At 38.0% G+C, this 12,522-nt stretch overlaps 1 protein-coding gene across 1 annotated transcript in view; it reads left to right on the forward strand.

Moving 5' to 3' along the window:
• Nucleotides 1-219: 219 nt before the first annotated feature.
• Nucleotides 220-12,522, forward strand: part of GABRA2 (gamma-aminobutyric acid type A receptor subunit alpha2) — a 104,634-nt gene continuing 92,331 nt past the window's right edge. The window contains exons 1-3 of the mRNA XM_080642530.1: nt 220-405; nt 1,415-1,492; nt 4,096-4,211. Coding sequence (XP_080498656.1) covers nt 1,422-1,492; nt 4,096-4,211 — 187 coding nt within the window. The 5' untranslated portion in view covers nt 220-405; nt 1,415-1,421. The remainder of the gene's footprint in view (nt 406-1,414; nt 1,493-4,095; nt 4,212-12,522) is intronic.

A 12,522-nucleotide genomic window follows, 5' to 3' on the forward strand; every position in this document is an offset into this window, starting at 1 on the left:
ACCCGGGATCGGGGTGAGGGTGGGGGTCCTCACTTGCCCTGATGTCCGTTAGCCCTCCTCCGGGGCCTGGCTCCTCCTCCTCCAGGCTGGGGCTCGCGCCCGCTGCTGCCAGCGCGCACCGCGCCGCCTCCGCTCGCGCGCCCCCCGCCCCGCCCGCTCCTGCCAACGCTTCCCCCTCCTCCCCGTCCTCCTCCTCCGCCCATCAGCGCCACTACGGACGCCTTCGCCGTCTACTCCTGCGCCGCCGCCGCCGCTCCTCGCGCTGCTCTGGCTCCCACCAGCCCTCCGCTCCAGCTCGCTGGGCTGCCGCAGCCAGCCTCTCGCGCTCTCTTCTCTCCCAAGTTTCCTCTCTGCTCAAGATCAGAGCAAAGGGAGGAAAACACGCAAGTCCGCTTGTGGTTTCAGGTAAGGTCGCACACGTTGATCCCAACAGGGACCCTTTCCCTGTGCCTTTGCCCCCTGTGCATGCCTCAGCTCCCGCACTCTCTCCTGCGCCCTGGGAACCGCGGAGGTTCGGGTCGCCCCCTCCTCCCGAGCCCATCTAAGAAACAATTTCGGAACCCATCTCCAGAAGCGTATTGGCAGGTACAATGCGGTCCGAGACGCCCGCACGGCTGCCCGTTAGCCTGGCTCTTTCACAGTCTTCAACTTTGCACGCCGTGTCGAGGAGCCTGCCAGCCGGGCTGGACCCGGGAGCCTGGCGCTCCTGCCCGCGCTGTGGTCCTGGGCTCCCCGAACAGCTGGCAAACGCGGCGTTTCTCAGCAGTTGAGCCTAACCCGGCTGCCTCCAAGACCTGGTCTTTGGCAACTGTGGATGGGCAGGGAGGGCGATTATGATATTTTATTTTAGAGGGAGTGAAGAAGTGAAGGTGCGAGGGCTGCAGCTCGCTGTAATGGAAAGAATAACAATCGGAAAAGTGGGCTGGCGGCCCCCCTGGCTTTCCTCGCCTTGATCGCGGGGGTGGTCTTGGTTAAGGGGATGGTGGCTTCAAGTGCCCATCTCTCCTCCCCCCTTTCATTCTCTCCTCCAGCCCATACATACTCTTCTCTAGCTTATATGTCAATTCAGGGTCCGGTGTGTTATTATTCAAATGTCTCTCTGTGTGAGCACAAAACAATGTTTGGTGAGGCTGGGCAAAGTGTGATTACTTGATCATCTGTCAAAAATAAATAAATAAATAAATAAATAAATAAATAAATAAATAAATGGGGGGGGGGGGAGAAGTAAGAAGAAAACACACAGAATACAACCCTCGCTCACCCAGTGATCGTACCATACACTCACTCCGCTGGAATAGCCTCCGTAGCTTTATATCCAGTTGCCACCTGAAATGACAGTCTTTGGGGGCTCTTTGGATGGTGGGGCTGAATTTAATTCTTAGTGTATTTTGGTTTCCTTTCATGGCTTTACAAGAGCTGCAATGAAGATGAAATTGAACATCGACAACATGCAGTTACTGCTTCTTGTTTTCTTGATGTGGGACCCAATCAGGTGAGACATTTATTACATTCGACTCTTTTATTTCAGGGTTAAGGTGTGTTTCTTGAATGGCATCGGGGTAGGGGTGGCTTTTGAGAAGCTGGAGTATTTTGCAGTATTATTTCTAATGAAAAAAGATTGTACCGAGAAACTGAACTAGGTAGTGGCAGAGATGATAAAAAGTTCACTGCTTCATGTTTTTAGCTATAAATACAAAAGTGAACAGAAGCATTGTCTTAAAAAAAATCATTGAAGGAAACAATACCCTTTGAATGGCATGTTCTTGCAAGGAATTGAAGAGATTCAGTTATATGCATATCATAACACCATCATTCATTGAAGAAGTCAACAGTTTTCCTTTAAGCCACACAAAATGCACAAACTAAAATGATTTGAGTGTTAACTGAATTTTTTCTTCTTTCCTTCTTTCTTACATTCTTTCTTTTCTTTCTGCTTCTCTCTCTCTCTTTTTGTTAATGGTCTCGGCTCTCTTAGTCAACACAGAAAACCTAAAATTTAGGTCCTAAATGATATGTGAGCCTTAAGCCTCTAGGTGGAGGTAGTATACAACTTCACAATCACAAATAAGATAAAAGCTTGATTTATTAATCAACTTTTTACATTATTCATTTGGATATCTTTTGTTCTTAAAATGGTTACTACCATAAAGAGTACTGATTTTAAACATGTAACTATTTTTTTGGCCTATGTTCTACAAACATGAAATAATTTTTATTGCTTTCAGTAACTTCATTTTAGCTGTAGTCTTTTCTGATTGTTTATCACCAATGGGCATCTTTTATTTATTGCCTTTAGTATGCTTTTAAAATAACAGGGGACTTAAAATATAAGATTCATAAAAATGTTCATGTAACCATTCCTTTTATTTTAGAAAAAAAAAGCCTTATTATATCTCTATTTCCCTTAAAATTTTTCATTTTCCTGTCCAAACAGTTGTCCAAGTATGAAAATATTTTCTAAAATTAAGAAAAAAAATCTCTTTACAAGGACTTACTTTAATTGTAGAATATCTCATTAACATCTTTATTTTAATTGGAGAATATCTCATTAACATCTTAATACAGGGTTTAGAAAGAAACTGTAACATGTGATTAAAAAACACGTTTGACTGAAAATCTCAGTGTGGAACTTTGTGACTATCTCAGTGATTGGTTTTAAAATTAGCTTAAGGCAATATAGAAGCTTGAGGCTGGAGGGTATGAACTAATTTGCTTACATAATTTTAAAATGTTTATCTTCATATCGGTGTTTTAATAGCTTTTCTGCTTTCAAGACAATATTTTAAGTTGGTTACCAATTTTTGATGTATTGTGACTATTTTTAACTATTAGCTGTATAATCATTTAAATGCAAATGGACTCTGTGAATGGTATTTTACACAATACACCTTGCTCAGCATGCAGATTACATAGAATCTTTTATTTTAAAGGAGTGAACAAAGGTGGTCAATTAATAATCTTTAAAAATCCTCAGCTTAACCATATTTCTCTCTATTGGCTTTCTGTTCTCTATTTAACCAGTAATGCTCATGCCATTATTTTATTCTATTATATAAAAGATTCTCTATTTATTTATTTATTTATTTATTTATTTATTTATTTATTTTTGACCAATAATTTAAATCTCTGATTCATTCTGGGAAAAACATCAGTGAAAAGGGACATTCTGTTTTATACATCCTTTGCTTCTGCACCAATCTGCTGGATGTCACAAAACCAGGTCTCTGGCTTTCTGATGGACAAATAATGGAGAAAAATCACTGTTTTTAACCCTCTTTCCTCTGATATTTCGAGACCACTTGTTCTTTCCACAAATTTACCACACACAGGCTTACAAAAGGAGCTGGACATTTGAATCTTTGGGGTACCCCTATTGCCGCCCCCGCTCCCCTCTCCCCCAAGTCCAGGCAGGAGGATCTCCTCTAAGGCTCTCTGCTGCTCTCTGTGTACTGTGATCCTTTCAGAGCCCACCTCCACCTCCTGGCTGCGCAGAGCCTGGAACCCAGCCAGCAGAGGTCCCCTGATGTCTGTATTGCACTTGGCCATTGGGTGGAGGTATACCCAAAGTAAGGCAATCATCTTGCTTTAAAAGAGAAAAAGACATAAAGAGCAAAAGGAAGACATTCATGAGGAAGACAGAGAAATTTAGTGCCTCGAAGGAAGCAATGTTTTTCTCAATTAATATTCGAATCACTGAAGAATGATTTCAGGAGACCCTTTGATTATTGTAGTTGGAATAACATTATTAATAGTGTCTGCATGTGATCATCTACAATTATAACGTATTCTAGAGAATGGATTTTAGGGGGAAAAAAGGGATAACCCACACACAATGCTGAGTAGTAGATATCTGGAAAAATTTTGACATCAAACATTCTAATAATCTGGTATTTAATAGTAGTACACATTTTCCACAGCATGTTTACCTTCCCCATAGACATATTGGCATTTATAGAAGTGAAAAGAAGAGGAAAATGGGTTGCACTAATAGGGATTCTTACAATTCAAATCAAGAAAGAAGAGCATGTTGGTATTTGTAGAAAACATATATGTATTTATATATCTATATATCAGTTTGTAAAATTATCTCTTTAGGTTGGTGCTGGCTAACATCCAAGAAGATGGGCCAGAAAACAACATCACCATTTTTACAAGAATTCTAGACAGACTCCTGGATGGTTATGATAATCGGCTTAGACCAGGACTCGGAGGTAAAAAGATTTTTACTTTCTTTTTAAACTCTCATGAAATAATGCCTTTAGAAGTTAAGGTCAGTATGTATATTTTGATACATTTTATGTATAAATGCATTTCATGTATTACAAAAAGATAGTTAATAGAAAGTAAGTCCTGTCCTTCGGCGTGAATAGCTTTTAAATTAGTTCCTTTACAATAGTTAAGTTTTGTAAACTTAAGAGTATGCTAAAGGGTAACATTATTGGGCAGAAATGCTTGTAACATCTTTGGTTTCCCTCACCACATTTTACAGATGCCTGTTTTAATATCAGTACAGATATGCAAAAATAAGTTGTATAAATAATAGAGTAGTCTGAGTTGTATTTCAACACATACTCTTTTTAGGATTCTCTGATGATATTTCTTATGCAGCATGTGGCATTTCTAAAACGCAGCACAGGTTTGGCATTCTTGAAACTTTCAAAGACATTTTCCATATATGTTAGCTGTAGGCCTACATTTATTGGGCTGTGGCACAGTTTGACTTGAAATGTAAACATTCATTTTTCACCTCAGAAAAACAATCTATTTTTATTCATGAAGGTAAAGAAAATTAGGCTCGGCTAATATGTTAAATTTTAATTATCTTTCAGCATAGCTGGATGATACTAAGGAGAAAAGGTGAGAGTAGGGATTCTGAGTCAAAATATTGTTATTCATCCCTTCTAACGTGAGATATATATGTCTGCCTGTACACATTTGCTGCGTGTTTGGTACTTATGAGGATGTTCAGTTTAACAATTAATTCAAAATTAAGACGAATTAGTTGAACACTTGATATTCATCAAAGATTTATATAGTTAGCCTGGTTATTACCAGGTTGGCAACTTAGCAATATTAAATCCCTTGAAAAGCAATCGACTAAGTGCCTGCATGTTTATGTAAATATTTTCTTTGAAAAAATGTAGGTGGTTGTTAATTTTATACATATTTAGCAACTGAATGGTTTTTAATTATCTAGGAATCAGAAAAAGCCAGAAAAGAAACAACTTGTTTTTAAACAAATGCCATTTAATTGCTATTTGTTTTTTATTTGAATCCTGAGAAGCACCTTGCATTTTAAGAGAGAAGTGTCATAACCAGAAATATGACACATTGTATCTCTCACAAATAATTCAGTTGACTAATCTACACTTAGTTTTCCAAAAGAAAAAGAAAAAAAAAAAAACAGAAAGGAACAGAATATTTCCTTAGTAATTAATATGTCTAATGTTCATGAATATAAGGTACTACTATCCATGTTAGCATACATGACCATGAGCTATTGCCAAACATATACAATAGAAATGTGCCTAGCATAAGGCTTTCACAATTCATGATAGACATTTGAGAGGTAGATTGCACTAAGGCAGATATTTTTCCTAAGCCATAGATTTTATTATTGTTAAGTAAATTATGTGTTATCAAAAATATTTGAGCTAGACCTTGGCTTTTGTCTCTGAGGCTCTAGGAGAAAGAATTACACAGTGGTTGTATGGTGGGTAGTAGAAACTACTTGTTGCAGGACATGGGTTTTGCCATTTATCTCTTTATATTTATTTTGTAATATCTCGTACATTCATTTTTACTGCTATTGTCAAGACTCAAATATAGATCCCTGTCACCATATTATTTGTGTTTATACAATGGATTAAATGGATCTCCTTACCTAGTGTTTTTGTTCCCTAAACTTTATCTGATATTATACATACTAGAAGCCGGATGCACCAAGATTGGTGCTAGAATGGGCTTTCCTTTCCCTGGCTGCCAGCACCGCCTTCCCACTCCGGCCCAGCCCCTTTCCCCTCAGGCCCTGGAGCCGCCTCTTTCTGCTCAGGCCCCGCCTCCCCATGCTACCCAGAGGCTCTGAGAGAGTGGGGTTGGGGCAGAATGCCTGCGTCCCGCCCCCCATCACTCAGTGCCTGTGTATGCAAATTAACTGCTATCTTTGTTGGGTTAATTTGCATATCACTCATGATTGGCAGGTGGCGTAGCGGAGGTACGGTCACTTTACATGTTTGTCTATTATTAGGTGTGATGGTAATATTATCTGTCTTCTTTTATTCTTACAATGCTTTTATATGTCACTCTATCCTCTTGGTCAGATACCTTGCTTGGCTCCCATTGCCTTCAGGAGATGGCGGTGAGGAGGAGTGGAAAGAATATGGGCCTTAGAGGCAGATAGATCTAGATGGAAGTTTTTGTTCCACCCACACCCAAAGTGAAGCCTTGGCCAGATAGTCTCTGCTTTATTTTATTTAAAGTAGCCACGCTATATGTCCCTTTCTACTTCATAGGTTTGATGATAGGATCACATAAACAAAAAGTATACATAAAGCTGGTGCCACACACTAGCAGTTCAACAAAGATCTATTCTGTCTCTCCTCCCTTAGATATCTAAGTTGCCAATCAAGGTTTTCTGCAGTCTGCTTCTCTGGTTTCATTTTTTGTTTCTCCTCTCATGTGTCCTGCACTTTAAACGCATCAATTCATTTTCCCTTGATAATCCATTGGAGTCTTCTCCCATGGCCTTTGGTCATATTATCCACCTCTCACTGAAATTATTTTTCCTCACCCTCTCTGATAATCTCAATTTTACCTTTCCTATAAAGACCACCTCAACACTAGTCCTCGTTAGTAAAGATTTTTCATACCTAAATTGAAGCACCCAGATTCAATTTTCTCTCTCTTGAAATTCTTTAGCAGTTGTTGGCTCTATATCTCATTTGGTACTTATTATGTGCTATCTTGGGATTATTTATTACCTCTTTATGTGTCTCTTGTTACTTTAACAAGATTGCAAGCTCATTGAGGCAAGATATTGTGTCATAAATCCTGTGTGCCTCAGCAACTAAATATTGATTTGCATATTGTGGCCGTAAAATAAATGTTGATGGCTTGATTAACTTTTCTGTGACCAGTTAATCATCTGTAAAATGGAGCTACTCATATATGGCTGACCATGTTGAAGTGATCTATTGAGCATCATGCTGCAGAATTGTGGTGTTGCTTAGTGAAGAGAACTTTAGACTGCGGGGATTCAGGAAAAATCCTGGTTCTGGTACTGAACAGTCCTATGACCTTTGAACACTGAGCCTCTCTGAGTCATATTTGTCCTGTATAGAAGAATATTACTAATAGTATTATTTACTATTCATCAAAACTCTTAAGAATATTACTATTAGTTTTGATGAATAGTAAATACAATGACATATGCAAAGAATTTAGCACAGTAACTAGAATATAGTAGAGAGTTAATAAATAATAATAACTAAAAGAATGTGAAAAACTTTCTAAATGTACTGTTGTAAATTTAAATTATTATTATGGTTACTTCTGCATCGCAGATTCTTAGCCTGAATGTTCATATGTCATTCCAAATAGAAAGTTCAGGGAAATTACTGTATCATTATGTCCCAGAAATTAATAAGGGAAAAATGGGCTTGATTCTATTTTAATATATCAAGCTGAGCATCTCTGTTGATGAATAATTTGGGTAATTAATCTCAATTATTATTTTCTTTCCTTTGTGAGTTTCATATAAATGAATACATAAGAAAGAGCAATCAGTTTTGGACCAGGAGTTAGAAAAATTATTCTTTTCACCTGGCTGTGCCACTTACTAGATCTTATCTCGACAAGATACGTAGACATTCTGAGCGCTGGTATTTTCTGTGGGAATGTGGACATAATTGTATTTTATTCTGAGAGAAGGAAGGGAAATTGGAATTCATATATATAACAAAGGTTTTGTAATATATTGAGTGATAAAATTTTAAGATATTTAACGGTTAATAATAGGTCTTCTTTAAAATTTAAGTCAGATCATGCCACTCAACTGCTCAAAACCCTACAATGGTTTCCACTTCATTCATAATTAAGCCGGGATTTCTTGTGCTGGCCTCCAAGGGCCCGCAGGATCTGCCTCTCTGTTCTTCCTCTGACCTCCCCTCACACAGCTTCTCCTTGCTGCTGCTGCTGCTGCTGCTGCAGTCACACTGGCTTCCTTTCTGTTCTTGAGTGCACCAGGACACTCCTGACAGCCTTTTCCCTACATAGCCTTTGATCTCACCTTCTCAATGAGACCTATCCTGACCAACCACATAAACACAAGATAATTTATATCTTTATTAATATTATGTCAATTGCTTATTTTTGTCTATTTTGCTAGAATATAGGCTCAAGAGGTCAGGGATTTTGGCCCACCTGTTGTTTGGTTCACAAGCATTGGTAAGCACTCAATTGAACAGATCTTGAATAAATATTAATTGTATTTATTTATTTAATTTTATTTTAGTATGCTACTGGGAAAAGAATCAACTATAGGACTTATTCTTAAAATAAATGGAGTGATTGTCATTCAATTACCACATTAGACTTTCACTCTTAATATCAGCATATTTAAGGCCGAATTCTTGGTGAATTGGAATCTTTGTTCCACCTAATTACTCAGACTCCTGATTTAATGTGAGATGTAATTCTGCCGTGAACAAGCTGTGATTTGGGATGATTCATTTATCGTAACTGTGACTTAATTTTCTCATCTGTAAAATGGAAAGAGAAGTTCTTACTCTGTGTATATCTCACAGGACTATATGGGGCTCAAGTAAATTAAAATTCTTAAGAAAGCATAATGTGACATACACTTGATAAGTATTATATTGTTAGGAATAGCAGAGTTCTTCAAGGAGATTATCATCTATCCTTTAAAATCCTGACCAGAAAATATTGGTATGTGTTGTGCATTTTTTGGTTTACTTCCTTGTGAGCCTGGAAACTTGAGATGGGTTTGCCTTTATATCTTATCTACCAAGACCACACATTCAGATTAGTTAGAGTGAATAACTGATTCCATTTTTTCCTTTTGTCTTCATTTTAGTCCTTGGAGCCAACAATTCATCATATGGCTCATCTATTTTTATTCCATAAAAGGCTTTCCAATTGTTAGCTGAATGAAAGGAGCAACATTTGTTTTTTTGGATGAATTTTATGGGGTCATTGGAAAAATAAATGTGTAGACAGACCTTGTATATTTTGACAGCTAACATCCACAATGCTAAACAGTGACAACTATTAGAAATGACAAGGCTTGGTATCTAAATTACAGATTCAGCCTGGAAAATCTGGATTGAGTACCATGCTTAATTGCATTTCAAAAGCTGTTTTGAGGAACCTTTTCTTCCCCCCACCCCTTTTCTCATTTTATATTCTGAAACCTTGAAGAATCTTTCAGCTTAAAGCCATGAAAACATAATGTACAATCATAAACTTAGTGGCTGAGGGTGAATTTTCAACTTCACTCTTGGATACTTATCCTCAGGCTATAGGGAGATGTGTGCTAACATGTTCTATGCATTTTACTACTCCCAAATTTATAAAAATAAAGTATAGGCTATTCAGTGGCAAAAATAATATAGAAAAATCTGATCTCTTTCAGAACGTAAGAGGAGTCTGACCTCAAAATAGCATCTTATTACTCTATAAATAATGGTTAAGATCAATGCCTCTGGATACCAACATCTTTGGGCTTCAATTGTGTTGCCACCATATATTAACTGCAAGACTTTTGCATGTTACTCAACCTCTCATTGCTTTTGCTTCTTTATTTGATGAGAGGAAATTATGTGACATTGGTTTTCTTGGATTTAATTTTTTAAAATCTAAATCCTTCATACAGTTTCTGACATGCAGACTAAAACCTCAATACATATTGATATTATCGCTGTTATTGTTGGTCCCATAACATTACTCCTTCAATGAATGCAATAGAGGGCATCACCCAATGTTTCACTTAATTTATAACAGCTGTGACTCCTAAAAAATGATAAAATTGTAGCTCATATAACCCACTTTTAAAGAAAGGAGATGTTTGTCTTTCTTATACAATTAGTTGCATTGGGCACACACACCTCTGTATATTTATGGAATCTCTGTAAACAAAACCAATTACAAAAGAGGTATGACATATTTAGTGCCTTTTATAATTATTATCGTGACATGTAACAATTTGGCATCATCAATTCATGATAATAAGTTTACCTGTAGGAGCAAAGTGATATTTACAGGAAAAAAAGCTCATGATAAGACATCAGTGGTGATTTTAGAGACATAAAACTCATATGATTCTGTCAAGTATCAGGTGTATGCCTGATACTTGACAGCATCATATGAGGTGAGGGGTGGTTGAGGCATCTGGAGGGATCTGCAATCTCTCTAAAGAATTGAGGAGGGAAAAGGGGAAAAGTGGGCTGCAGGATGAGCACAAAGGAGGAGATTGAACTGTCAAGAAGTTCTAATCTCAGATGGAGGGAATGTAAACTCCAGGTATTGGGTTCTCTGCTACTTTGAAAAGCTGTGATATTTGGGATTCACCTCATTCAGCAGCTGTGATTGGGGCTGATGCTCTCCAAGCGGCATGAGAAAGCTAGATTCTGGTCTATCTTCCCATCTGATTTAGATTTCTGTGATTCCTAGAAGTGTTCATGGGATGATAATTTTCAGAATAAGCCTTGGCATCAGAAAATTTCAGAGATATTTTTCACTCCCTACCACCAGATCTTCTCTACTCTCTTGAGTTTGCCTAAAGGTCATGGGAATGCCGCATTTGATTATTTGATGAGTGAGAAAATGGAAATGAGTTAGGGTGATTTCACACAAGGGTGTAAATAGCTTTCAGGAAATGTGTAAATGACTAATATCAAGTCATTTGTCATTTCCTATTTATTTAAAATTATTTTGTGAAAAGCATGAAACATAGAAAGCAGAAAGGTACTCGCTGCCTGAAGTGGGGTGCTCAGGGGGAGGCTGAAACTCTGGGCCTGCCTTCCAAAGTCAGTTCCTTCAGTTTTGTCGCCTGGCCTGCGGCTCTCCCTCTGGCACTGAAATGATATGGGCTTCATCACAGTGCATGTTAGGTCAAACACACACACACACACACACACACACACACACACACACACATACGCACACACACATACGCACACACACACATGCATTCACAACAACATGGGAATGTTATGCACATATATTTGGATCCTTTCTAATATTTCAAGGCAAGACTAAGGAACATGTTAGTGTTTCTGCACACCCTCACTAACGCTGTGTGTTGCTTGCCCACTCCTCATCAGAGAAGCTTATGAAGACAGACTTCTTCTGAAATGTTTAGAGTGAGGTAATTTTGCAGAACATTTTCTCAGTTTGTTGTTTTAACTAGATATGTAGCTTGCAATTATTTCACAGGAAAGGCAGAATGCGTACATGGAAGCAATACTATGCCTTAGATTGCTTGGTGGAATTTATATTCCCAAATAGCATCTCTCCAGCAAAATCCAAGTAACGCGATTGAAGTATGTGACCCAGAGAATACTACCTATGTTTTAATGATCTAACACTAAGGCTTTGTTTTTTCCTTGGAACATTTTTGTCTAATAGCAGTTTGTTCTCTCAACCATGGTCTCTAGAAAGGTGTTGCCCTCAGCCATAATTCTGAGGGGTTGTTGCTTTTGCTTTTTTAGGTACAACATGCCTCACCCACTGTATTGTTTGCCCTCTAGCATTTAAACTCAAGTGCAACCAAAGTATTTTTGTTTTTCCTACTCTTTAAACAGACAGTGGATAAACTGGACCATAAACATGACTGATCCATTTGTGTTAGTATTATTTTTTTTTATTGCTACAGCTCAATCATATTGTAGAAATCTATGTTAGTAGTGGGGATGGCCAAGTAAACAGCTTGGCCAGTCAGTAATTCATTACTCTTCAATGTATCAGCCCAGAAGGAGTCAAATGAAATTATTCTAGCATTCTGTTCCCTAACACATGTCTTTTGAGGACTTCCTAGGTTCTAGACATTTGTAGGATATAACAATGGAAACGTGTAGTGATGGCCTCCAGGGGATGACCTTCCTTGGAGGACAGATAAGGTAGATGCACTATAATTGTTAATACAACTTGAAACACTAGAGCACATTGTCCCATTATAAGAACATCCTATTGAAGTTTAGAAAAGTAAGAATTCACTTTTACTTGTGCCATATATAGTTCTGTTCCTATATGCAGTGTTCATTTATTCAACTGGTTCTTACTAAGGTCCAAAGATTGGCTGGGTCCTACTTTAAATACTATGATGAACAAGAACCAATCATTGCAGAAATTTATATCACACCAGATTTTGGCTCTTTCTGCCTTTTGAGTGTCCTAGACATTGGTTTCTTTTTTTCCCCTTCCTAATTAAGAATATTGTATAATCATCCCATATTTCTTTTATTGAACTGTAAGTTTTATCCCAGAAAGGGGGCGCGATTTCTG

This window comes from Plecotus auritus, assembly GCF_963455305.1.
Source record: "Plecotus auritus genome assembly, chromosome: 1".
NCBI lineage: Eukaryota > Metazoa > Chordata > Mammalia > Chiroptera > Vespertilionidae > Plecotus > Plecotus auritus.